The sequence below is a fragment of the Talpa europaea genome, assembly GCF_964194135.1.
Source record: "Talpa europaea genome assembly, chromosome: 1".
Taxonomy (NCBI): domain Eukaryota; kingdom Metazoa; phylum Chordata; class Mammalia; order Eulipotyphla; family Talpidae; genus Talpa; species Talpa europaea.
In genome coordinates this window covers 93,865,474-93,893,135 of record NC_140073.1, presented here as the reverse complement: position 1 = coordinate 93,893,135, position 27,662 = coordinate 93,865,474, and the positions used below count along the sequence as shown (strand labels likewise).

General features: G+C 37.1%; 1 protein-coding gene across 1 annotated transcript in view; it reads left to right on the top strand.

Annotated features, from left to right (window-relative positions):
• Nucleotides 1-27,662, top strand: part of NEB (nebulin) — a gene marked incomplete at both ends in the record, with an annotated part of 193,074 nt that overhangs the window by 94,940 nt on the left and 70,472 nt on the right. Inside the window, 19 exons of the mRNA XM_084236383.1 lie at nucleotides 997-1,308; nucleotides 1,624-1,827; nucleotides 2,546-2,650; nucleotides 11,368-11,475; nucleotides 12,417-12,728; nucleotides 14,247-14,450; nucleotides 14,903-15,007; nucleotides 15,915-16,022; nucleotides 17,040-17,351; nucleotides 18,839-19,042; nucleotides 20,209-20,313; nucleotides 20,455-20,562; nucleotides 20,991-21,302; nucleotides 21,938-22,141; nucleotides 22,951-23,055; nucleotides 23,942-24,049; nucleotides 25,224-25,535; nucleotides 26,307-26,510; nucleotides 27,210-27,314. Of these exons, the coding sequence (XP_084092509.1) occupies nucleotides 997-1,308; nucleotides 1,624-1,827; nucleotides 2,546-2,650; nucleotides 11,368-11,475; nucleotides 12,417-12,728; nucleotides 14,247-14,450; nucleotides 14,903-15,007; nucleotides 15,915-16,022; nucleotides 17,040-17,351; nucleotides 18,839-19,042; nucleotides 20,209-20,313; nucleotides 20,455-20,562; nucleotides 20,991-21,302; nucleotides 21,938-22,141; nucleotides 22,951-23,055; nucleotides 23,942-24,049; nucleotides 25,224-25,535; nucleotides 26,307-26,510; nucleotides 27,210-27,314 (3,537 nt within the window). The remainder of the gene's footprint in view (nucleotides 1-996; nucleotides 1,309-1,623; nucleotides 1,828-2,545; nucleotides 2,651-11,367; nucleotides 11,476-12,416; nucleotides 12,729-14,246; nucleotides 14,451-14,902; nucleotides 15,008-15,914; nucleotides 16,023-17,039; nucleotides 17,352-18,838; nucleotides 19,043-20,208; nucleotides 20,314-20,454; nucleotides 20,563-20,990; nucleotides 21,303-21,937; nucleotides 22,142-22,950; nucleotides 23,056-23,941; nucleotides 24,050-25,223; nucleotides 25,536-26,306; nucleotides 26,511-27,209; nucleotides 27,315-27,662) is intronic.

The following is a 27,662-nucleotide window of genomic DNA, read 5'->3' as shown; positions in this document are numbered from 1 at the left end:
TTAATGAAAGAAATGCTTTTCATTTTAAAAACTTTTTCATATTTTTAACTCAAAAAGACTTTAAATGTCAAGATCCTAAAGACAGAAAGGGGATCCTAACTTCAGTATAAAATTGAATTTCAGTCTACAATTCTTCATGTCTATAATTATTAGAAGTTCATATCCATATTTTAAGCACATAGCTCTCACAGAAAAAAAAGAAAATTCCAGAAGAGATTAAATAGATAACTTGGTTATATTTATTGGTTTAACATCAGAAAAAGATCTGGTACAGTCAGATCTAGAAAAATGCACCTTTCCCCAAATTGGCATTGGAATTTTGCCAGTTCTTTCTTTGAAAAAAAATACCTAAAGTGCTTCTTTTTGTATATGAAAATAGAAAAAAAAAAACAAACAACCAAAAGTAATAATAATGAACCTGATTCCTCTTCCACTGTCTCTGAAAGAAGTGGGTCTTTTGGTGGAGAATTCAGCCTCCAAAAATGTATGGTTGGGTTTTGTGTAATGTTATCCAAATTAGAGAGAAACATCTTGGAGTCAGCACTTAGTACCACCACAAAAACATTTTTCCATGTGAGGAATCCCCACAATGCTCAGCCAAATTTGACCTCTGACAGAGCAGGACACACAGGAAGGAAAACACAAGCTAGTCCACTTCAGGGAATATCATTCTCAAAATTATATGTTATATTTATTGTCAAACAGTGATTTCATTGTTCCAAGATAAAGAAAAGGCAGTATATAATTCTGTTTTTCTTGCTGCCTTTGCTTTCAGGGAGTTGATGTCTGAGTGCCATACAACTATGTAGTTTGGCCAATCTTCCCATTAGAATATTGCTATGAAGTCTAATCAGAATTTAGAATGAGAACATAAGTTAATATTCAGAAGACTCCATTTCTCTGCAAGAATTTCCAATTTAAAAATACTAAAATTTTAATCAGTAAGACTTTTAGCCTTTTCCATTCATTTGTTTAAAATGGCCACTTTTATTTCAGTACAAATACAAAGACGGTTACCGCAAGCAGCTGGGCCATCACATTGGGGCCCGGGACATTAAGGATGACCCCAAGATGATGTGGTCCATGCACGTGGCCAAGATCCAGAGCGACAGGGAGTACAAGAAGGACTTTGAGAAGTGGAAGACCAAGTTCTCAAGCCCAGTGGACATGCTGGGAGTGGTGCTGGCCAAGAAGTGCCAGACCTTAGTCAGTGATGTGGATTACAAGAACTACCTGCACCAGTGGACGTGCCTGCCCGACCAGAATGATGTCATCCATGCTCGGCAGGCCTATGACCTCCAGAGTGATGTGAGTACTTGGTGACTCCTAACTACCACTAGTGACCATGCTTATGACAATTAATACATAGTAATAAATAGATAATGGCCTAGGTAAAATGCTCATAAATAATAGCATTTCTTCTCTCCAACCCCTTTTTCATTGTGCTGACTTTTCTTTTAGAAAGACCATAATACCATGAGAGTATATCTAATTTGGTTTTCATGTGTTAAAGGACATAGATGTGGTGTTTGGCTACTCAAGTTTTCCAGTGTTTTTCTTTTATGTTTGAAATTGAGTCTCAACAGATTCAGTAATACTTTCTTTTATGTTTGATCTCACCAGAACGTCTATAAATCAGACCTCCAGTGGCTGAAAGGCATTGGCTGGGTCCCCATTGGGTCTGTGGAGCAAGTCAAGTGCAAGAGAGCTGCAGAGATATTGAGTGACAACATCTACCGCCAGTCCCCAGACAAGTTGAAATTTACCAGTGTGACTGATTCCCTGGAGCAGGTGCTGGCCAAGAACAATGCTATCAACATGAACAAGGTGAGCCCCCAAACTGGAAGAAATAACACAAAATATCTATGATTAAGTTAGTCTTTTTTTGTCTTATTCAGTTGTCATCCTCTATAAAGTGATTTGGCTATCTACTCAGTTACATTAAGATAATGAAAAAATACATGTGGGAATTGCTGCTTTGACACCTCTTGTGAAGTAGCCAAGTTAAGAATAGCTACTTGGCGTTCAAATAATTTAAAGTCTAAGAGAGTTATATATGGTATCATATTAAGATTTCTTTTTTACTGGCTATACTTAAGTATAAAACAAGTCAGATGCTAATCTCCATAATATTGGTTATAAAGAAATGTAGAGATGTCATATCAAGGTACATTTGCAATTAACAAACAAAAAAATGCGTAAAGATTTGTTAATATACCCACAGTAAACATGGATATATCTATATTAGAAGGTAGCTTTGCTAATCACTATGCCACCAATGCTTGTGCTATCTGGTTAGAAAATACTTGTTTTTAATTAATTGGGATGGATGTGATCCTGTAATGAAGTCCATAGGATTTTCTTTTTCATAACAGTCTACACTTATGTTTAGTGATAATAATTATCCTGTAATATCAAAGAGTTTGAAGGGTGCTAATATACAGCACAAATGCAGCATTCACCTTTGTCATGATCCCTTAAATGGAAACTCCAGTATATCACACACTTTGTTTTCATAACTCATGAATGTTTTTATCCCTCACAGCGCCTATACACAGAAGCCTGGGACAAAGACAAGACCCAAGTCCATATCATGCCTGATACACCTGAAATTATGTTGGCAAGGCAAAATAAAATAAATTACAGTGAGGTAAGATCATTTGTTTTATTCCTTGATCTGGCCATTATTGATTGTATGTGTATGTACTTTTTTTTTTTTCCATTGTGGAATATGCACAGATATATTTTATTTTTTTTTTATTTTTTTTTTGCTAAAGATTTTTTTTTTAATTTTATTGTTATATTCCCCATACAATTGCAGCCCCCCATTCTGACCCCAATCCCTCCCCTCCCGCCCCCGCCCCCCTAAAAGTGTCTCTGGTTCATAGTTTTTTGTTGATTTTGATTTTCACTTTCTTATAGTTATTCATTTTCCTGGTCCCTTATTTAAGTTTTCTAGATTCCTGCTATGAGTGAGACCATCCGGTATTTTTCTTTTTCTTTTTGGCTTATTTCGCTGAGCATGATCCCTTCCAGCGCCATCCATGTTGCAGCAAATTGCATGTGTTTATCTTTTTTGAATGCTGAGTAATATTCCATGGTATATATGTACCACATCTTCTTGATCCAGTCATCTATTTTTGGGCATTTGGGTTGTTTCCAAAGCTTAGCTATTGTAAACAGTGCTGCTATAAACATAGGGGTGCAGGTGTTCTTTGGAATTGATGTTTCTGTGTCCTTTGGGTAAATACCTAGGAGTGGAATTGCTGGATCATATGGAAGCTCTATGTTTAGTAGGTCCAGAAATCTCCACACAGCTTTCCACAGTGGTTGGACCAGTTTGCACTCCCACCAACAGTGCAGAAGAGTTCCTTTTTCTCCACACCCTCGCCAACATTTGTTGTTGCTAGTTTTTTTTAATATGTGCCATTCTCACTGGTGTAAGATGGTATCTCATGGTAGTTTTGATTTGCATTTCCCTGATGACAAGTGATATTGAACATTTTTTCATATGCCTGTTGGCCATTTGCATTTCCTCTTCAGAGAAGTTTCTTTTAAGCTCTTCTGCCCATTTTTTGACTGGATTATTTTCTTTGTTGTTGTTGAGTCTCATCAGCTCTTTGCAGATTTTTGTGATCAGTCCTTTATCATTAGTGTTGGGTGCAAAAATGTTCTCCCAGTTGGTGGGGTTTCTCTTTGTTTTTGTTATTGTCTCTTTTGCTGTGCAAAAGCTCTTTAATTTGATGTAGTCCCAGCTGTTTATCTTTGCCTTCACTATCACTGCTTTGGGTGATGTGTCTGTAAAGATGTCTTTGATGTGCAAATCACGTAGTGTTTCGCCTATATTTCCTTCTATATATTTTATGGTTTCAGGTCTTATGTCTAGTTCTTTAATCCATTTTGAGTTGATTTTTGTGTATGGTGTGAGGTGGTGGTCAAGCTTCATTCTTTTGCATGTAGCGACCCAGTTTTCCCAGCACCATTTATTGAACAAACTTTCTTTGCTCCAATGCATATAGTCTTTGCTCCTTTGTCAAAGATTAGTTGACCATAAATCTGTGGGTTTATTTCTGGATTTTCTATTCGATTCCATTGGTCTGTATGTCTGTTCTTGTTCCAATACCATGCAGTTTTGATGATTATGGCTTTGTAGTATAGTTTGAAGTCTGGGAGTCTGATGCCTCCATTCCCTTCTTTTTTTTTCAGGAGAGCTTTGGCTATTCGGGGTTTTTTGTGATTCCATATGAATTTCATCAATAATTGTTCTATTTCTTTGAAGAATGACATTGAAATTTTGATTGGAATAGCATTGAATCTGTATATTGCTTTTGGAAGGATGGCCATTTTAATAATGTTTATTCTTCCAATCCATGAGCAGGGGATGTCTCTCCATTTCTTTGTGTCTTCTTCTATTTCTTTTAACAGTGTTTTATAGTTTTCTTTGTATAGGTCCTTTACCTCTTTTGTTAGATTTATTCCCAAATATTTGATTTTTTTTGTTTCAATAACAAAAGGGATGGTTTTTTTGATTTCTTCTTCTTCAGATTTATTGTTTGTGTATAGGAAGGCTACTGACTTTTGCGTGTTGATTTTGTATCCTGCCACTTTACTGAACTGATTGATGAGTTGAATTAGCTTTTCTGTGGAGTTTTTGGGGTTCTCTATGTATAATATCATATCGTCTGCAAATAGTGATAGTTTGACTTTTTCTTTTCCTATTTGGATTCCTTGGATGTCTTTCTCTTGTCTTATTGCCCTGGCTAGGACTTCCAGTATTATATTGAAAAGCAATGGTGAGGGTGGACATCCTTGTCTTGTTCCAGATCTTAATGGAATTGCTTTCAGCTTTTCACCATTGAGAATGATACTGGCTGTTGGTTTGTCATAGATGGCCTTTATGATGTAGAGGTATGTTCCTTGTATCCCAAGAATTTCAAGGGCTTTTATCATGAATGGGTGTTGCACTTTGTCGAAAGCTTTCTCAGCATCTATTGATATTATCATATGGTTTTTATATTTCTTTTTGTTGATGTGTTGGATAACGTTGATTGATTTTCGGATGTTAAACCATCCTTGTGCCCCTGGAATGAATCCAACTTGGTCGTGGTGAATTATCTTATGGATACATTGTTGGATTCTGATAGCTAAAATTTTATTGAGGATTTTTGCATCAGTGTTCATTAGGGAGATTGGCCTGTAGTTTTCCTTTTTTGTGTTGTCCTTGTTCGGTTTTGGTATTAGTGTAATGTTGGCTTCATAGAACGTGTTTGGTATTGTCCCTTCCTTCTCAATTTTTTGGAAGAGTTTGTGAAGGATAGGCACTAATTCGTCTCTGAATGTTTGGTAGAATTCATTTGTAAATCCATCAGGTCCTGGGCTTTTGTTTTTGGGGAGGTTTTTGATTACCATTTCAATTTCGCTAATTGTAATTGGTCTGTTTAGGTGTTCTATTTCTTCTTTATCTAGCTTTGGGTGATTGTAGAGTTGTAGGAATTTGTCCATCTCCTCTAGATTGTTAAACTTGTTTCCATATAACTGTTCATAGTAGTTACTGATTATTCTTTTGATTTCTGCTGTGTCCGTTGTGATTTCTCCTCTTTCATTGATGATCCTGTTTATTTGTGCTTTCTCCCTTTTTTCCTTTGTGAGCCTGGCTAGGGGTTTGTCTATTTTATTGATTTTTTCAAAGAACCAGCTCTTGGTTTCATTGATCTTTTGGATTGTTTTTTTAGTTTCAATTTCATTTATTTCTGCTTTGGTTTTTATTATTTCTTTTCTTCTATTGGTTTTGGGTTTTTTTTGTTGTTCTTTTTCTAGATCTTTGAGCTTCGAGATTAGGTTGTTTCTTTGCGTTCTTTCTTGTTTCTTGATGTGAGCTTCTATTGCTATATATTTTCCTCTTATTACTGCTTTTGCTGCATCCCATACATTTAGGATATTGGTGTCCTCCTTGTCGTTCAATTCAAAAAATTTTTTAATTTCTTCTTTGATCTCCTCATTAGTCCAATGGTCTTCCAGTAGTGTGGTTTTTAATCTCCATGAGGTAGGAAAGTTCCTTGCCTTCTTTTTATGGTTTATTTCTAGTTTGATGCCTTCATGGTCAGAAAAGATGGTTGATATGATTTCAATCTTGGTGTATCTGTTGATGTTTGTCTTGTGCCCCAGTATGTGATCGATCCTGGAGAATGATCCGTGTGCGCTTGAGAAAAATGTGTACTCCGTTTTTTTGGGGTTTAGTGTTCTATAGATGTCTGTTAAGCCCAATTGCTCTAGGTCTTTATTTAGAGCTTTGGTTTCTTTACTTATTTTTTGTCTTGTTGATCTATCCATTGTTGATAGTGGTGTGTTGAAGTCTCCCACTACGTATGTGTTTTCTCTGATGTCTGTTTTCAGAGAGGACAACAGTTGTCTGATATATTTTGGTGCTCCTTCGTTTGGTGAGTATATGTTAATGAGTGTTATTTCTTCTTGAAGTATTGTCCCCTTGATCATAATGTAGTGACCATTGCGGTCTCTTTTTATCTTTTTGAGTTTGAAATCTGTTTTATCTGATATAAGTATAGCTGTTCCTGCTTTCTTTTTTGGTCCATTTGCTTGTAGGATTGTTTTCCATCCTTTAACTTTGAGCCTATTTTTATCTTTTGTAGCTAAATGTGTTTCCTGGAGACAGCAAAAGGTTGGGTTTTGTTTCTTAATCCAGGCTGCAACTCTGTGTCTTTTTATTGAAGAGTTTAGTCCATTTACATTTAGAGTTAATATTGATATGTTAACATCTGTATTTGCCATTGTGTTTGTCTTTCCTTTGATTTTATTTATTTATTCTTTTAATAACTTTTTTTTTTTTTGGCCTTCTTTCATTGTTATTCGTCCCTCTGAGGTTCTGGCTTTAGGACTCCTTGTAGTATTTTTTGGAGTGGGGGTTTAGTTGCAATGAAATTCCGGAGTTTCTCTTTGTCTGGGAAGGTCCATATTCTTTCTTCAAAGAGGAAGGAGAGCTTTGCGGGATAGAGTATTCTTGGTTGGCATCTGTTTTCTTGGAGTCTGTTGACTATGTCCCTCCACTCTCTCCTTGCCCGTAGTGTTTCTTCGGAGAAGTCTCATGTCAGCCTGATTGGTTTTCCTTTGAATGTTATCTGTTTCTTCCCTCTTGCCAGCTTCATTATTTTTTCCTTGTCTTGGATTCTTGGGAGCTTTACTATTATGTGTCTTGCTGTATTTTTCCTTTCGTCGTGGAAGTTTGGTGTTCTTCTTGCTTCTTGTATATCAATTTTCAGCTCCTTCTTCACATTTGGGAAGTTCTCTTCAATTATCTCTTTGAATATTTTCTCTGTTCCTACATCTCTCGCCTCTCCTTCTGGTATTCCTATAACTCTTATATTTCCTTTCCTCATGGAGTCAGATAGTTCCCGAAGTCTTTCTTCGTTCTTTTTCCTTCGTACTTCTCTTTCCTTTTCTGTTTTGGTTCTTTTTATTTCTGTGTCTTCAAGATTACTTATTCGTTCTTCCATTTCATCTATTCTGCTTTCATTGCTTTTCCCAGAATTCTTTAGTTCTTCCATTAATTCTTTGATCTCCTGCATTTCTTTTACTTCCCTCTTTAGGGACTCAATTTCTTTCTTCTGACCATTGTTTTCCCTCTCTAGGGACTCAATTGCATTCTTCTGATCGTTGATTATTTTTCCCTTATCGTTCTTTTCCTTTATGACTTCTGTCAGTTTTTTAATCACGGCAATTTTAAATTCTCTTTCTGGAAGGCTCAGAAATTCTTCCAAGTTATTGTCGTTGCAATCTGGGGGCTGGCTTTCTTTTTGTGGTGTGCTTTTTCTCTGGAGAGTTGCTAGGTTGCGTGTGGTTCTTCTCCTCCCTACTGTCTGTTTTCTAATTTGCCGTATGCGTTGGGACACTGTGTTGTTGGGACTGGCCGGCATCTTGGGTGGGCTTCTCTGTTCCCCTCTGGTTCTTCCAGGAGTCATCTGTCATTTTCAAGCAGCCTTTACTGGAGAAAGGTCCCTGTTCTAAAATGCCGATGGGGGGACACACTCCCCTGTGTGCCTGGTCTGCCCCGGCGGTGGGTTCCTGCTCCCCTCTGGGCTTGGACTGCAGGCCAGAGGGGGTCTGGCGTGGGCGAACTTCCCCCGCTCACCTCTGGCTCCTGAGGAAGCCTTCTGCAGGTAGTCTTTACTGAAGAAATGTCCCTGTTCTAAAATGGTGATGTGGGACACACTCCCTGCGCTTCTGGTCTCAGGCACACTCTTCTGCGCGCCTGGTCTGCCCCGGCTGTGGGTGCTCGCTCTCCCTGTGGGCTCAGACTACTTGTTCGGAAGGGGCCCGGTGTGGGCTAACTCCCCAGCTGGCCACTAGCTCCTTCAGTAGCCTGTGCTGGGGTCAAGTCACTAGGTGGCGCCAGAGATCTCTCCTAGAGCCCTTGGGGAGCTGATTTTCCACCCCGTGGGACAGGGAGCAGAGCGGGGATGGTAGGGTACACCTCAACGGCTTTGGGGTGCTGTGTCTGCCTTGTGCCCCACCGTCGTGGGGAACCCACGCCCCTAATTTCGTGCCCCGGGTCTCAGTTCCAAAGCCCTCAGTTCCAGGACGCGGGCTGTAGCCCAGATCAGTGGCGCGGGAATGGCGCCTTTTGAATCCTGCTCCCCTGCCTTGGCACCTTGTTCCTGCTCACTCAGGGAGGGCCTCCGCCGTCTCCCCGCAAGCCTAGGTCGCAGGCGCGGGGACCTGGGCAGCTGCGATCCGGTCCGGATCCGCGCCACTTTCCGCGCAAGCTTACCGGGCGGCCGGGGCTGTGTGCTGGTGCTGGTCTCCTCCTGGGGGGCGGGGCTCTCTTTAATGGCGCCTGGAGCTCGCGGCGGATCCTGCAGGGTTCGCCTCAGCTCCCGTTCACGGGGTGTGGTGGCTGAAATAGTTCCTTTCCACTTACAGTCCCACTTGCTGCGTCCGTTTTTCTTGTTGGCCTTTTTGGTTTGTTGTTTCCCTCCTCTCTGCCGGTCGGAGAGTGCCGCCTCTGTGGGCGGGGGAGGGGAGCAGGGTTCTGGGCTTCCCTCCCTTCTCGTCCTCTTTTATGGCAACTTTCTTCTTTGGGCAGTTTGCTGGAGTCGTCCGTTTATCTTCCGTGTCCCAGTTCTCACTGGGACCTGCCGCTTTTCCTCCCTATTAACTTTTTTTAATGGGAGATCTTACTCGCAGCGTCTCCTCGCCGCCATGTTGCTCCGCCCCCCTTGTGTATGTACTTTTTAATATTATATATCTACATAAGATAAACATGTTTACATATTTTCAGTGTGCAAAACCTCAATCTCAACTATTAGTGACTGAAACATATTGTATCTTTTAAAAAATGATTATTATTATTTATCAGAATAGTACTTGCTTCAAATTTTATTCTGTGAGTTTGTTTTCTTTAGCTACATCAACTGTAAAATGGACAAAATTTCCTATTTGAAGGACTTCTGTAATGACACCATGATTTAGTATATATAAAATGTCTAGTTGAAGCCTGGTGCAAACCAGTTGCTTAATTAGTTAGCTTTAATATCTTCTCTTTATACTTAGGTCACCATAAAAATTAGATTTATTTAAAACAACTTGAGGTTTATTTAAAAGAAATGAAAAGAGAGTCTTAAGTTCCTCCATTTCAAAATTGTCTGAGGATGATAAAATACATTCTTTCATGAACTCTCTCCATCTTTACCAAACTTGTCATCACATAACTTTGCAGTCTAGAAATACTGCTACAGAATTAGCTTCTTGACTAATTGTTCATGATGAAGTCAAGAATTACCTGGTTTATTCAATAACACTGATTGTTTTTTACCTATACGTGAATTTTCAGTAAAAATTTGGAGGACAGATTTTTCTTTAGTTTGAGAACAGTGGGAATTTTAAGTAGCCATTTTCAAGACTTGATAATGCTTATTATTTAACCCACATTAATTACTTTTACCTTTATAGTGTAGTCCTAAAAAGGAGTCATGCTTATATCAAATAACCATGACAAAAGAAGTGAAGAGGATAAGATTTTCCTCCCTAGTGTTACAAAGCAGATCCAAGCACAAGCCTGATCAGAAGTTCTTGATTGACCTTGGTTTCAGATATTTTTGAATAAGCATTTTTTCTTGTGGCCACAGAGTTTTTCTATTTGATTAGCTTTCCCAGGTGGTCTGTCTCACCCCAAGGTGATAAAGTTACTTTCTATGTCAAACTCTAATGAAGCTTTAAAGTCTCTCTCTTTTCTTAAAATTAGGTCAGATGAGGTAGATTTTCAGACTGCTGAGAGGAAATTGGGCTATTTTTTAATTCTAAAATTTCCAGCTGAACTTACTTTCTTTAAAATTGCATCCTTATGTTCATTATCAAAGAACTGTCTTCTGGAAACTACACTTCAGAATGACCCAACTGATTTCTTCTCAGCCCTTTCCCATTAGTACCTTCAGTCCATACTTAGCTCAATAAATGTAAACAAAATAACCACATCTTATTTTTTTCCTTTTAAATCCTCTCTTACCTGTTCCAGTTCTCTTGCATAAATAGCTCGCCAAATAATCTTTAAAATGTAGCTGTGATGATAACTACAAGTGTTCTCTTCTTTGAAGCTCTACATATTTTTCAAATGTTGGAAGAATGAAAGAAATCTTTTTGTTTGATCCCAATTTATGAGATGATTCAAACACATTTTATCATACTTACACAAGAAGACAAATTTGAGCATTTATTCTTCAAAGGAAAAATGTAATAAAGTAAATGATTCCCCAGTTAAACATTTCTAAAATTTTTAAAAAGAACAAATGCCCTCAGGGTTTATCTCAACATTTTAAATGTATTTTTACTTTGGCTTTTCCTTGTAAAATCTCACCTTGAAAAGGATGTAGATTGTCATATATTAATAACCCACATTAAAACCATACAATAATGTCCCTCTAGTACTTTTAAGTTACATAAAAATTAAGTACCTCTGCATCATATTTAAAATCCAGATATATTATTCCAGTTTTCTTAATTCAGTATAATTGGAGAATGGGGCACAATAATGAAGCAATTTGATTTCACTATTTCTGCCACACTTCTTAAGGATTTTCTTTACATGTGAGAATTTGTCTTTACAGTCTCAAGCAGTTTAAAATATGCTGAACAATGTAGAGAAAAGATAAAGCCTTAAAGAGTTGAGGTCGTTAATGTTTTTCCACTAAAAACCAAAAGAGGTTTCTAAATACTGCATCTTCTAGCAGATTTAAAAAAAAAAAAACTGACTGAATGTATCAGTGCATTTCTGCATCCTTAAGTAGTCTTCCTTTGACAAAATGACTTTTTAGAATAAAAGTAGGTTCTATATCTAAAGTCTACTTCTTCTTTCCTTAGAGCCTTTATCGCCAAGCCATGGAAGAAGCCAAGAAAGAGGGCTATGACTTAAGAAGTGATGCCATACCGATTGTGGCTGCCAAGGCCTCCAGGGATATTGCCAGTGATGTAAGAGCTGATTCAGTCTTTACATTTGTTATCAACAGGCTAATCACCTGCATAGGAAACCACATTATTGATTAAAGTTAGACAGACATATTTGAGGTACTCATCCAGTCTCACGAGTTGTCCTCAGGATACGCTCAAGGCAAGATGTGAGGAAAAACCAGCTTAACTAAGTTCTTGACCTGAGGGAGTCAAGTTCCCCATGACTTAAAGAAGGACATAGAACAGGGGAAAAACTAAACGACTCCTGATGTGGGGTCCATAAATATCTTTATTCCTTTACCCTAAAAATCATGACATCAGACTCCTGGACAACTTCAATATTAATCTAAGTATAGCAAAATCATCCATTTTTAATAGATTTTTTTTTCTTTTTTAGTTAATGATAAAAACACAAAATTTACTATTTTACCCATTTTCAAATATAAGTTCAGCAATGTTAAGAATACTCATGCTGTTTTACCACAGACTTCTAGAACTTTTTCATCTTCTATATCCATTACACAAGAAAGTATTCCTATTTAAAATGATCCCATATTATTTGCAAAGAGGAAATTATTTATCAAAATGCCCAAGGAAAATAAAATGGACCATGTAAACATATCACTCAGATATGTGCTTAGGTAGGTTCACCCACATAACTAACTCCTGAGACAGTTTATCACTGACTGAGTTCACTCTTTCAGTGTTCAATTTTCAGTCATTATTTGTGAATGTACAATTTTTTGGCATTATATAAAGGAATCATTGTGGAGCTATTGGAAGTGTGCACTTGAGCATACTGTCTTCTCCTTTGGAGGAAGCATGCCTGATTCTAGCATCACAGCAGCACATTTGGTATAACTTCCTGTGATTCAGGTTTTCATAGAAAACATCACCTCAGAAAGAACAACAGGCAATATCCCTTGGTGCTTCCTCCTTATTCACTGGTTTCTCTCTTCCAGTACAAATACAAAGAAGCTTATCGTAAGCAGTTGGGTCACCATATTGGTGCTCGAGCGATACATGATGATCCCAAGATGATGTGGTCCCTCTACATTGCCAAAGTGCAGAGTGACCTTGAGTACAAGAAAGAATTTGAGAAATACAAGACCAGGTACAGCAGCCCAGTGGACATGCTTGGTATCGTTTTGGCTAAGAAATGTCAGACCTTGGTTAGTGATGTGGATTATAAACATCCTTTGCATGAATGGACCTGCCTGCCCGACCAGACTGACATCATCCAGGCTCGGAAAGCTTATGACCTCCAGAGTGATGTGAGTATCCCTTAGGCTGGTTACAAGCAGATCTGAAACATGTCATGGCTTCTGAGTAGTGCCATTGAACTGGAAATTGCTTACATATTTTAAAAGTATGCAACTGAATATTTGAAAATAGTTTTCTGTTGGGAAAATCTATACTTTGTTTTCTTCCCCAAAAGTTATATGTAAAAGAGGAAATAATGAATTATTATCATCAATATACAGGTTTATTCATTCCTAGAGACTTTGACTTCCTTTGAGGTAGATGAATTTAGACGTCAAACATTAGATATGATTACAATTTTTGTTAAAGAAGTGGAAAAATGTGTGTATGTTGGTAGAGGATAATGTGGAAAGAGTGAGAACAGACAATTTTTTAAAGATTTATTTATTTGTATATACAAGAGCTGGGGGTACAGGCTAGAGGTGTGGGGGTCAAGAGGATTCACCAGAGACAGAGTGGGGAGCAGAACAGGAAGATCTGAAATACACTAAGGAGAGCAGCAGGTGAGACAGGAGCAGGAGAGGTCTGCTGCACCATGTAGGTTAGCTCCCTGGTCAGGGATCGAACTCGTGCTGCAGTAGCTGCTGATAGCTTCATAATGCTGAGACTTAACCCCTTGTACCACCAGGGAGGCACCAAGAACAGAAGTATTTTATGGTAAATTGTTTCAGTGACTTAAGAAACATTCATGGGCCTCCCTGGTGGCGCAGCGGTTGAGCGCTGGGTTGTGAAGCTTGCCCGCAGCCTCTGCAGCACCGGTTCGATCCCCTGCGGCCAGGCGAGGGTCCCACATGGCGCGCAGATCTCTCCTTCTGCCCGCTGCTCCCCTCAGCAGTGTACTTCATCACTCTGCCTGTTCTACTCTCCGCTCTGGCTCTGGTGAATTCTCTCACCCTCCCACGCCTCTGACTGTATCCAGTGCTTGTATAAATAAATAAATCTTAAAAAAAATTCATATTTTATATTTGCTGATAGGAAAATACTAAGACTTTCTTGTCTTTTCCAATACTAGTCATCTAATACCTATGAACATTCAGAATGTCCTATTGAGAGCAAACAAATTGAAAAACCAGGGAAATACCTAATATATTATCCTTATAACACTACATTAAGCATTTGGTATTTTTTGATTTTAAAGATGGAAATAAAGGCAAGCATTTCTGTGACTGCATCACTCACATGGCATTGGTCTGAGTATGTGGTCTTACTGAGAACTATTAGAACACATATTCCAATGTGTTCTGCTCTGCTTTCATTCAAAAGTCTTATAATTTCCTCAAGGAATTTATAACCAAGGGCAGGATTGTGTCTTTCACTTGAAAAAAAAAATCTTTCATCCTCTGAACCAAAAAATTCTCAGGAAAAAAAATATGCTCAGGATTCATAGTGCTTATGAATGAGTAGTCAATGATGTTAGGAGCTTTATCTGTTGATCAATACCTCTGTATTTCTCTAGCATGATCCATTTTGTGACTATGAAAATCTGATATACCAGGTAATAAATGTATTTCTTAACTGTTCATTTGCAGAATCTGTATAAAGCAGACCTTGAATGGATGAAGGGCATTGGCTGGGTTCCAATTGGCTCCGTGGAAGTTGTTAAAGCCAAGAGAGCCACAGAGATCCTGAGTGATAATATCTACCGTCAGCGTCCAGACACATTGAAATTTACTAGCATAACTGATTCTCCGGAGCAGGTGCTGGCAAAGAACAATGCTATAAACATGAATAAGGTGAGTTTTTACTCCTCCTCAACAGATGTCCAAAATTCACCATAGAATAAGGTAAAAATTTTGACATAATTTTGTAGAGTCTTACAAGATTTGTGATTCCTTTAAAAGTGATATTTGCATTATATGTCAGTTACTTATTAATACTTGAAATTATTAAATTTATGTTAAAGAGATTACAATTATAATTATTTCATTATTCTTTCCTAGACAGAATTTAACTCCTGCAACCCACTTATACTTTTCACAACTGTGGACTTTAACACGGGATTATAATAACTCTAAGTCAATGATATAGTGAACTAAATACTCTTCAATAAAGTAATTTATTAGATAGGAATTTATGCAGCTCTAATAATTTTATTTCAACATTTTATAGAAGAAAAGTAATAGGCACATAATCAAAAGAAAATGTTTTCAAACACCAAAATAATTTTTCTTATTTTTTGTTATAGCGCTTATATACTGAAGCTTGGGACAATGATAAGAAAACAATCCATGTCATGCCTGATACACCAGAAATCATGTTAGCCAAGTCCAACCGAATAAACTATAGTGATGTGAGTAAAGTATTGATTTTCTGAAGAACACAGAGGCAAAAATGAATGACTATAAGTTGTTATTAGTGAAATATTTTTCACTGATTTACTATACATAGTCAAACTAACATTGGTAAGAGGTAATTCATCTTCCTTGATTCATTTTTGGGATATGTAGTGGGTCAACAAAATAGGCCAGCCTTTATCAACAGGTTATTGGGGAATGGAATACTTTGAAGAGAGATTCCAATAGAAATGAAACTCTTAAAGAATTTCCCTACAAGTCAATGTGGATAGCAAGTCTTTATTTTGTACATGAGTTATTTAGGCAGGCACTGAATTGCAACCCAAGAAGTTATCATACCTTGTATTATATTGCTGCTTCCCTGTGCTCTGGTTTAGTTGTTTGCAAGCATTTCTAGGTACTGGTCCTGTTAGCACCAACATTTTTATCAGAGCAGTGATTCTGAAACCTTAGTCTACAAATTGATCATAGTCCTTGACAATAGTTCACAGCAAGGTGAAAAAAAAATGACAACATAATCAGTTTTTCATAAATATGAATATATACAATTTAAAAATGTTACCTTTATTCTTCATGCTTTTTTAATTTTAAGATGGCCTTCTTTTGTATTATTATAATTAAAAACGGTTTTTCACATATGATTGTTTGGAAAAACAAAATTTTGGCAACTTAATTGACATCCCCCATATTTTTTTTAATTTACCTATCAATAAAATCCCAAAGTTTAGAACATGGGCTCTAAAACCTTTGAGCACTTATGAAGCAATGTTTTCCACAAACCCGCCCTAACACTTGACTTGCTACATTTATTTCTGTATTTTAAATGAGGACAGAAAATAATTTAATTAAACAGCCTTATTTTTTTATGGCAAGAGTAATGATTGATGACTCTCTTTTCTGCAGAAACTCTATAAACTTGCTTTGGAAGAGTCCAAGAAGGAGGGATATGACTTGCGTTTGGATGCCATTCCAATTCAAGCAGCCAAGGCCTCAAGAGATATTGCTAGCGATGTAAGTTGATGTTTTCAGAAGAGGCATTTCTTACTCAAAGATGTTTACAAATGGCAGCTCTTATCGTTTTCTTGCCAGGATTTTATTTGGCCTGACTAGTCTCTCTTTTAATAATTCCCCCATGTAAAAAGTTTTGTTTTGTTTCATTCTTTGTAACTATCATTGAGGCTCTCCCATCAAAATAACCCTAACAGGACACAAGAACAATTGAGAAGTAAACACGTCTTTTTCTTATTACCTGCATACCTCTCATTTCTAGTTCTATTCTCATGAGAAACACCACCTGAGGGTGTCTAGTGTTTTCATTCTGTAATGGGACTTCTTGGGACCTAAATCCAGACTTTCCTCTTGGAAGGGTCCCATGACTTATGTTTTATGCTTTCATTATCAAAATTTTCTCTGGATGTTAAATTGGACAAGTTTACACTACAATCATCTGAATGTAAAATAGGCCATATTATTATTATTATTATTATCATCATCATCATCATCATTATTATTGAATTTTAAAAGTAGATAGGGTTTTAAACCAAACTCTCAGTAAAAGGAGATATTTTCTGGTCAAACTCTATCTAAATATAGTCCATATCTTCAATCAAGGAACTCATTATAAATGCTAATAATGGGATATATTCTAAAACATTCTTAATATTAAAACATTTTTAGAAAATAATTGCAATAACTTTAGTATATGCTCTTTTAGATTGTGTAGGATGTTCTACTTTTACTTTTTAAGTAATCATTTTATAAACTAGTTTACAAATTTTGTAGAAGGGGGAAAAAATTAGGAGCCAGAAGCTTTCTATTCTCAGTTTGTGATGTGGCCTTGGACAAATCACCTAACCCCTCTAGTCTTTAGGTTTCTATATTATACAATAGGGTTGGTAATATTCACCTGTATCCCTCACAATAGTGGTGCAGAAAATCAGAAGAAATACTGTGTGTGTGTGAAATGATGAAATATGATATTAATAAGCTGTCCTTATCACTATACTCATACCCTTTCTATTTTCTCAGTACAAGTATAAGGAAGGCTACCGCAAGCAGCTCGGTCATCACATCGGGGCCCGGGACATTAAAGATGACCCCAAGATGATGTGGTCCATACATGCAGCCAAAATCCAGAGTGATAGGGAGTATAAGAAGGACTTTGAGAAGTGGAAGACCAAGTTCTCCAGCCCGGTGGACATGTTGGGGCTGGTGCTCGCCAAGAAGTGCCAGATCCTTGTAAGCGATATAGACTACAAGCATCCTCTACATGAGTGGCTCTGTCTACCTGACCAGAATGATATCATCCAGGCTCGAAAGGCCTATGACCTTCAGAGTGATGTGAGTAGGTCTAATTTTCTTCAGCATATGTTTGAAGGTTTTGAAAAGGTGTTCCTACTTCTTTATGTCATGGAATCTTTCGGTAATCTGGTGAAACCTATTGATTGAGGATAATGTCATGAAATGCATAAAATAAAGTTTCAAAAATGAATTTCAGAAGGAACCAATCACATCAAAATATGGTTAAAAAAATAGTAAACTAACTCTGTAGTATAGTAACATATATCCTTTTTAACACATTAAATAAAAAGCATAACTTTTAATTTCAGAAAAGTGATGAGCATAAATATGCTCGCAACAACTTGCAACAACTCTAATAGGGTATGAAATTATTTGTGATTTCTGTTCCTCAAAAAGTCCCATGTAATGTCAATACTAATACAGCCTGCTGTTCATACTTAAAATGAATGAAATGCTATAATTCAGCTAAAGGAGAATGAAAATAAAGTTATTATCTCTTTATATCTACTTCATCAAAGCCAGGTTAAGAATTCCTGGCTTGGGGGCCTCCCCGGTGGCACAGCGGTTGAGCGCTGGGTTGCGAAGCTGCCCGTAGCCTCTGCAGGGCCGGTTCGATCCCCGGCTGCTCCCCGGCCACCAGAGGAGGGTCCCACATGGCGCGCAGACCTCTCCTGCCGCCCGCTGCTCCCCTCAGCAGTGTACTTCGGTCCTTCTGCCTGCTCTGCTCCCCACTCTGGCTCTGGTGAATCTCACCCTCCCGCGCTTCTGACTGTACCCAGTGCATGTATAAACAAAAACAAACAAACAAACAAATAAATAAACATGCCTCTATTAAAAAAAAAAAAAAAAGAAGAGAAATTTAAAAAAAAAAAAAAAGAATTCCTGGCTTAAGGCAACCTAATTGTCCAAATGAATTGATCACATTATCTTTTTTTCTGATTATTTAACTTACCGGAAGTATCTAGTAAAACTTGTGACTGTAAGCTTGAGTTAATTTTTACATATTGAAAATTTTTTTCTAAGAACTGAAAACAAAAGTTCCCTAGATTATGTTGGGAAATTTTGTTGTCATTTAGTGGATTGTCTTTGGAACTCAGATGCTACCTCATTGACATAGTAGCTCCTTCATTTTGTTGTTGTTTTTTAATCAGGCATTGGTAGCTAGTCACTTTTGAAAGAATGATGACAGTGATGGCATGGTTAAAAAAAAAGTTACCCCATAAAGCCATAAAAAGAAAAAGAATTGTTACCTTAAAAAGTTACTCTTTAAAAACAAACCTACTTGTATAAATAAAATTGCACTTTACTAGAGAGATTCCATGAGTATTTAAAACATTGGTTACCCATTGCTTCGCTCCAGGGATAAAGGGTTTGCCACTCTAAACCTTAGTAAGACAATCCTGTGAGTCTTCCCAGAAATTTACACAGATAAGATTCAGAATTCTACATCGTCATGCTAAATCCAAATCAGACAACCAAGCGGTATAGGTAATTTCTATAAATATTTGACATTCTTTCCTTTTCAGGCTATTTACAAAGCTGATCTTGAGTGGCTAAGAGGCATTGGATGGGTGCCCATTGGGTCTGTAGAAGTCGAGAGGGTAAAGAGAGCTGGGGAAATCCTGAGTGAGAGGAGGTACCGTCAGCCTGCAGACGAGCTCAAATTCACATGTGTTACAGACACCCCAGAAATTGTCCTGGCAAAGAATAATGCCCTGACGATGAGCAAGGTGAGTGTCTGGCTATCTCTAGTTGCCTGAATCACACCTTCCACAGATATGGAAATAAATAGGTCTGATTCTCATGCAGGCCTTCAGCACAGCATCTGCTTGAATTCTAGTTGTACCTGCATTGTGTCCCCTAATTCTCTGTGTGCATGTGAAGCATAGCCTGGGATAACTTCACTGGAGTAATGTACACTTCTGAGTAGTACCCTGGAGACATGCACAAGTGCATTACTTTTCTATTCATGTTCTCCTAGGCTGAGCAGACTTTAGCCTTTAGCATCCTTTGTTCATCTTATAAGGAATATACAGCCATTTACAATTTCATTGGAAGTCTGGGAACTACAGTGCTTCACAGCAATCCCAGCACACAGCTCAAATTAATTGCTTCACTTGCTCTTCTGCCTTAGTTTGTAGAAATCTGTTTTAGAAAATGAGCTGCAATTGCTACTTCCTACTTTATTACAAAAGATAGATGATCACCTCTGTTTTCCAGAATTCAAATTTGTTTATTAATACTGGGTTAAATCTTTATCCAGTGGGTAGGGCTTTATTATGCATATTTTAGATTGAGTTGAATTTATCTGAATTTTCTGACACCTGTATGGATATCATCCGAACATTTATGTACTAAGATTGAATGCCCAGTGAAGAATATCAAATTGGCTCTCAGAGAGCAATCTGTAGCATTGGGGTATCACAACTCCAGGAATGCTATTTAATGCCACACCCATCAACAGTAACTACAGTGATAATAATAGTAGGAAACACTATAAAATATGTTGAATGCCAACTATGACTCAGGCATTTTATATGTTATGATTAAGAAAAAAAAACCAAAAATTAACAAAAAAGATATGCTTACCCCTTCAACAAAATGAGGAAAGTGAGGTGTTATGTATCTGTGTTAAGGTCACACAGCTTAGACATAATGAAATTAGAGTAGGGGTTGGCTGTAATCGAGGGGTTCTGTATGAGAAAAATAATTGAGACCATTATCATACTGCTTCATATTAATTATGAAACTACTGTATAGTTGTTTAAATATTACCATGTTTCATTCTCCCACTACCTCTAGTTGCCTTAATACAGCTGTTTTATAGTTAAATTTGATAATGTATTGACTTTAACAAAAGTTTTTACCATCCCTGTCTTCCCCCCACCTCCCATAGCATTTATATACAGAAGCTTGGGATGCTGACAAAACCTCTATCCACGTGATGCCAGACACCCCAGAAATCTTGCTGGCCAAGAGCAACTCTATCAATATCAGCCAAGTAAGAGATTTCTTGATTGTCATTTAAGCCTTTTTAGGAGTAATTAAAATTATTTTTCCGCTTGACCTACTTCTTTTCTGAACATATCTCTTAATTTTCTAAACACCTTTATTTTACTGTTGTCTTTTATCCTCTGCACAGAAACTTTACACTAAGGGATGGGATGAATCAAAGATGAAGGATTATGATCTCAGTGCTGAGGCAATTCCCATCAAAAGTGCCAAGGCATCCAGGGACATCGCCAGTGATGTAAGTGCTTCCCATCTAACCCTCTGTGCCTCACACTGCTGACAGCCCATATTGCTGCTGGGTGGTAGGCCACACTTTGTAATCCTTGCCACACATATTCTCCTAGTCTTGCTTCCTACCTTCAATTAACTTTCTCTTTGTTGTCTCAGAGAAGAAAAATCATTTTGGAATTGCAACTAATTAAAATTACCATAGGAAGTATTCCATCAATGAAGGTGCATGATTACACCACAGCTATTTTTGTAATTTTGTAATGGTTGATTTAAAATTGTTCAGTGGGAAAAAAATAATAAAATTGTTCAGTGAGGCCAAAGTGTTTGCAATATGAAATTCTTGTATGTTTGCTTGAGTTTTCATGTTGTTTGTAATTGTCAGCATACATTAGCTTTTAAAACTGGGCTTCTAAACCTGTATTTCTGACATTTTAGTACAAATACAAGGAAGCATATGAGAAACAGAAGGGCCACCACATTGGAGCCCAGAGCATTGAAGATGACCCCAAGATTATGTGTGCCATACATGCAGGGAAGATTCAAAGTGAAAGAGAGTACAAGAAAGACTTCCAGAAGTGGAAGACCAAGTTCACCAGCCCAGTGGACATGTTAGGCATCTTGCTGGCCAAGAAATGTCAGACTCTAGTCAGTGATGTTGATTACCGAAATATCCTGCATTATTGGACATGCTTACCTGATCAAAACGACATTATTCAAGCAAGGAAGGCTTATGATCTTCAAAGTGATGTATGTAACATGAAATCTGGGAAAGGTGGAATGGGAGAAAATATATTTAATTGTCCAGTCAGTGTCTCTGTGGACAGATGCATGGGTTGCACACTGTGCAATTCCAGAGATTACCATTTTCATTATTGAATACAAATGTATATTTAAGAGTTACATAGTGGGAACACTGTTTACATCATGTCCTTTATTCCCTGGTCTAGATTTCTTCATGCCATTTGTGATGACAAGGAAAATATATTTCAAGCAAACATAAATTGTTTGAATATTTTAAAACTAATTGCCATGATTGCACTATGTCCAAAATACTGAGTACGCTCTCCTTGGGTCAATTATCACTGGATGAAAATGAAATGAGTTCAACAAAATCACCTTTAAAAGTTTCTTCAGTTATATAATTTTTGGAAATATAAAATTATCATGAAATTTAGCATTTTTACCATTTTATTCCTATTCATGGATAATATAAATGATTATATCTTTGCAGATTACTCATTCATCAATATTAAAATCCCTGAGTGATGTTAAAATCTTTAAGCTCCTACTTTTTTAGAACCACCATTTTCTGAACTATATTTTTCAATTAAGGGGTGGCATGTCTAATATTTGGGAAACTTTTCTGTCTAACATCTTTACAGAGTGTGTACAAAGCAGACCTGGAGTGGCTGCGTGGCATTGGCTGGATGCCAGAAGGCTCAGTAGAAATGAACAGGGTGAAGAATGCTCAGGATCTACTGAATGAAAGACTCTATAGAACAAGACCAGAGGCCATGAAATTCACGAGCATTGTTGACACTCCAGAAGTTGTGCTAGCAAAAGCCAATTCTCTGCAAATAAGTGAGGTAAGAACCATTATATGAGCAAGTTTTCCCTTGTTTCCCAAGTTTTTAGATAATACCACCCAGGTTGAGCAAGAGGATGTTCCTCTTTAAAGACTGATTGTAATAGAAGCAACTCTAAGATCACTTGACTAGTTTGCTGAAGGAATATGCAAAGTAGAACTCTGATACTGTCAACATTTCCTCTACCATAAACACACACATTTTGAATAACTAAATTTAAAAACGTCACTCCACTTCAATTCAGGTTAAGTTCTGCTAAACACTAAAACCCGTGGCATAATGTTTCATAATAAATGGCATAATTTTGAATTAGTTTTGGTTCTCCAGAAACCAGCCACTAGGTTGTGTATGAGAAAGAGCTATATTCTTATGGAATTGGCTCACATGATTGTGGAAACAGGCAAGTTCAAATTCTGCAGGGTCGGGCAATGGGTTGGGGACCCAAAAATAGTTGTAGTTCAAGCCCAAAGGCAATCTGCTGGCAGAATTATTTCTTTTTTAGTGGAAGTCTTTATTCTTCTAAGACCTTTGACCATTTGGATAATTTCCACCACATTAAGAAAAGTTCTCTGATTTACCCAAAGCTTACCTATATAAATGTTAATCTTATCTAAAAATTACCTTCAAGAAACGTCTAAAGTAATGTCAACCAAACATCTGTACACTGGATCTAGGCCAAATGATGCCGAAATTAACCACTGCAAATGTTTATGAAAATATTTTTCAAGTTAGATAGTTGCTAAGGCTTCGTGTTTCAGAAATACATTCTCTATCACTGTATTAAAAGAATACTTCTCTTCTCTCCTCAGAAACTATATCAAGAATCCTGGAATAAAGATAAAACCAACATCAGCATTCCTTCTGACACACCAGTCATGCTGCAAGCCCAAATCAATGCCTTGCAAATCAGCAATGTAAGAAGCATAGATATGAACTATAAATGCCTTTATGGGCCACTCTGTCAGCCTATGGAGTGTGTTGTAATGGTTCAACTACCTGGATGGGAAATGTTTACAACTTTTGGTGATAGACTTTTTCTTTTTTAGCTACCATTCTCAATGCAATATGAGTGGAAATTCTACCATTTAAAACATTAACTTAGATGCTTTGCTGGGTCCATGAACTGCAGAATTGGGAGATCTGAATAATGTTGTCTTCCTTTCAGCCTTGAAAACATTGTCCTATATCCAATGTCTGCAGCTCAGTTTTATTGTCAATTAAAGGAGAATAATGAAATCCCTAATCAAGTGCCACTTACACAAGGAAGAATGAGAAGTAGCAATCTCTGGGTTTTTTTTTTTTTTACAGGTTTTTATTGATCCATTGGATCATTCAAGTCAATTAGAAAAAACAAAAGATAATTTTTAATTATACCTAAAGAGCAGGATATGTATGGTATACATATCACATTCCTTTATCAGAAACATCTGAAAAGTTAAAGGGTAATGTTAAGAAAAAAATCTTACCAGGTCTTATATAGTACCTTGATGAAAGTTCACTAGCTTCAATAGTAGAATTCTATTTCCCACGTAACTCATACTGGAAGATTTTCAGATGTCTACTATATTGTGATTATTGCAAATATTCAAACATTAATATAGTTAGATGTGTAGCTTAAAATTTTTTTATTAGAAGTAACCTGTATGCCACAAATAGCCATAAGACAAAAAAAAATTCAAAAATGACTTTAAAAAATGTTAGCTTCACTTACATTATGTGTTTTGATTAATATTATGACTACTTTGAATATATTCACATATTTTCAGTTCTTGTAAGCAAACCTGTTTGTTCCCTCAACAGAATGTCTACCAGAAGGACTGGAATGAGGCCAAGCAGAAAGGCTATGACTTAAGAGCAGATGCCATTGAAATCACACATGCAAAAGCCTCCAGAGAAATTGCCAGTGAGGTACAACTCCTTTGATTCCTTGTGGGTTTTCCCCTCTATATAAAAAATAGGGAGGATATTTTCAAAGGATTTTGGTTTTTAAAAAAAAATTCATGCAAGCAGTTGCCTCTTGACTTTCAATTAACAAAATAAGACAAAAATATTGAGGTTGGCATAGTGAGGTTACATGTGTAAATAATTTCCAAGTTATTTCTAAGTAGAAGTAAAATAACATGAAGTACCTTGGGCCTCCCTGGTGGCTCAGTAGGTTGAGCACAGCACTGTGAAACTGTCTGCAGCCTCTGTAGCATGGGTACGATTCCCAACCAGCCAGGGAGATTCCCACATGGCGTGGCAGACCTCTCCTGTCTCGACTGCTGCTCCCTCCACAGTATTTTCGGTCATCTGCCTGTTCTGCTCCCCACTGTGTCTCTGAATTCTCTCAACCTACCATGCCTCTGGCCTGTACCCTGCTTTTTGTATAAATAAAAAATAAATATTTTTTTAAAAATCATAAAGTGTCTTGGGAAAAAATTGGGAACTAATACAATGTCTTTTTATTCCCCAAAATATTTAAGACATGCTCCATCAATCTAAACCATAGATGAAAGTTTCATTTAAGACTTATACTGAAATTACAATTTATATACAAGATGTTATACTGGAGCTTATACGTAATGATCTTAGTACCCTTTTGAAGTTCATTTAATATTAATTCTAAAACTTAGCAACAGCCAAAATAATTATTTTACCAGCTCCAAATCTCTAAGCCACCTTTATTCCTTTTCTCCTAGTGCCAGCTGCTTCTTATATATTTACCTGTTTCTTCTTTTTCCTTCCTCTTTTTTATCTCTAAATATTAAAGCCAATCCATAGTATTTACCTTGTTCCCAATTCTCTCTCCATTTTTGTCAAGCTTTCCTATTTTATCAAGTATAGGAAAGAAACAAATTGTTTTATTCTAATCCTAAGTCACTTAGGACAGTGTGGACAAGATGGAAACTCCTGTTCACAATATTTCTCTCCTCATTTACTCATGTTCTCTATGAAGCTACCTAAGATAGCCCTATCTTATTTCATTAAATTAAACTGTTATATATTGAATCCACTTATGTTGAGGCTAAGAAAATATTTTTTAAAAAGTCCTAAAATATTATTTGCATATATATTTTTATCTGATTTTTCATGTCTTTAGTACAAATACAAAGAAGGTTACCGCAAACAACTGGGCCACCACGTGGGTTTCCGTAGCCTGCAAGATGACCCGAAATTGGTGTGGTCCATCCATGCTGCCAAGATCCAGAGTGACAGAGAATATAAGAAAGCCTATGAGAAGTCTAAAGGAATTTACAATACACCATTGGACATGATGTCAATCGTTCAAGCCAAGAAATGCCAGGTCCTGGTTAGCGATGTTGATTACCGAAATATTCTGCACCAGTGGATATGTCTGCCAGATCAGAATGATGTGATCCAGGCTAAGAAAGCCTACGAACTCCAGAGTGATGTGCGTATATTATCATTAGACTCTTGGGGAGGTGTCTGTGTGCTTAATCACAATATTTTCCCTTGGTATGAAATTTAAACTGCAATCTTCATAGAAAACTGACATATTCTGTGCAATTCATAGTAGTACAGTCTATCCAAACATTTTCTATCTTATGGAAGATTCCTGCTTATGTGGCAGTGCCTTATTCATCAAGATGGAGAACAGTCTCCTATGTAATAAGGTAGGAAATTTCAGTGTCAGTTATTCTGATCCATTACATTTGTGCAATAGGATATATAAATTTCAGACACACATATATACATAAGGAATTGTTGGACTTCAAAACTTGTCTGACGCATGTAGAAAAACATATACATAGAGAAAGTGGTGTATTTAGGTTTAGATATGTATCTTTTCTCATTATACATTCATCTAAGGAACTTTTTCTCCAAAATTCTTGCAAATGTCATTCCCCATATTACAGAAAAGGCAGATTTCAAGTGGTGAGCATGGAAGTGCAACATGTATAAAATATTATGTGCCATTGCTCTCTGTCATTTCACACGTGCCATTTGTGATTCTCCTTCCAATTCCTGTAGTACACTGTGACTACTCCCAGAGGTTTGAGAGAGCTGTCACCCCTAAAAAGCAACATACAGTGCTGATCCTTGAGTTCTACAGACTTAACCAGCCATGTGATTTAAATAGAGGTAGTGGTGTGGTTTGCTGACATTGTGCTCTAGTGGACAAATTTGATTCTTCTATGTTACGTTCCTCTACTTCATTTAGAATGTGTACAAAGCAGACCTGGAATGGATGAAAGGTATCGGATGGTTGCCAGAAGGTTCTGTGGAATTGAAGAGAGTGAAGAATGCCCAAAATCTCATAAATGAAAGGTTGTATCGTATAAGGCCTGAGGCTCTCAAATTCACCAGCATTGTTGATACTCCTGAAGTCATCTTGGCAAAGACCAATGCTCTACAGATCAGTGAGGTAAGCCAGGTTTTTTTGTTATGTTGAGGCAAATCAAAGAAGTCCCACTAAGAATTCTAATTGTGAGCTTTTTAAATGCTAATACCAACATTAGAATCTTGAACATGTGGTATCTAAAGAGGATTTCATATAGTCGGTCAATTAACACTCCACATTTCATTAGCTTAGATAATTCATTGGTCTGTGTAAGTGTGGGGGGACATCTGGGTGTTCCACAGACTCTGCTACAGACTTGGCTACACTTTGATATTTTGTCTGTAATACAGGTCTAGCAGTTAGTACCAGGACCACAAAATCGCCACCTTTTTCTTGACATTCAATCATGAAATGAATAGAAAAGTCCAGGATCAGTCCTACTATAAGACAGCATGATAGTTATTTGAACCAATAAAGATAGAACTTGATTAGCAATGTGGATTATTAGTTACCTGCAATGTGCCAGACAACTAGATGAGAATAAATGGAAAAGGATAATTTCACTATCGTGTTTCTGACTCATGTTTGTATGTCACCATATATACATGTTCTTGTTGAAGTCAATATTGGCATCTTTTAAGTAAAAACACAAATAAAACAAAATGTGATGTACATTTATATATGAAAATATCCAAAGAGAACCTTTAATTGTACCTAGATTTTATTCATGTGGCAAGTGAGTTATTTGCTCATTAGCTATCCCTTCATTTTCATTTTTACTAGCCATTGTATCGCGATGCCTGGGAGAAAGAGAAGGCTAATGTGAATGTGCCTGCTGACACTCCAGTGATGCTGCAATCCAAACTCAATGCCTTGCAGATCAGCAATGTAAGACACTACACATGCTCTTGCTTTATGCAGTGTTCTTTGCTTAACAGAAACTTGTTGCTACGCTCCAAAAAAAGTTAGCAAAGGCATTTTCCTACCACTCCTCTTATTTCTAGTCTTTCATTTAATGATAAATGACCGCGTGCGCGCGCGCCCGCGTGTGTGTGTGTGTGTGTGTGTGTATGTTTATAAGTGACCGTGTGTGTGTTTGTGTGTTTATGTTTATAATAAAGAGAGAGATGTGTACTTACCTTTTTTGGAAGGAAAATTGCACTAGTTTCACCAAAAACACAACATAAAAATGTACAGATCCCTGTACAGTGATACTTACAGTTCCTTTTTTAGTAA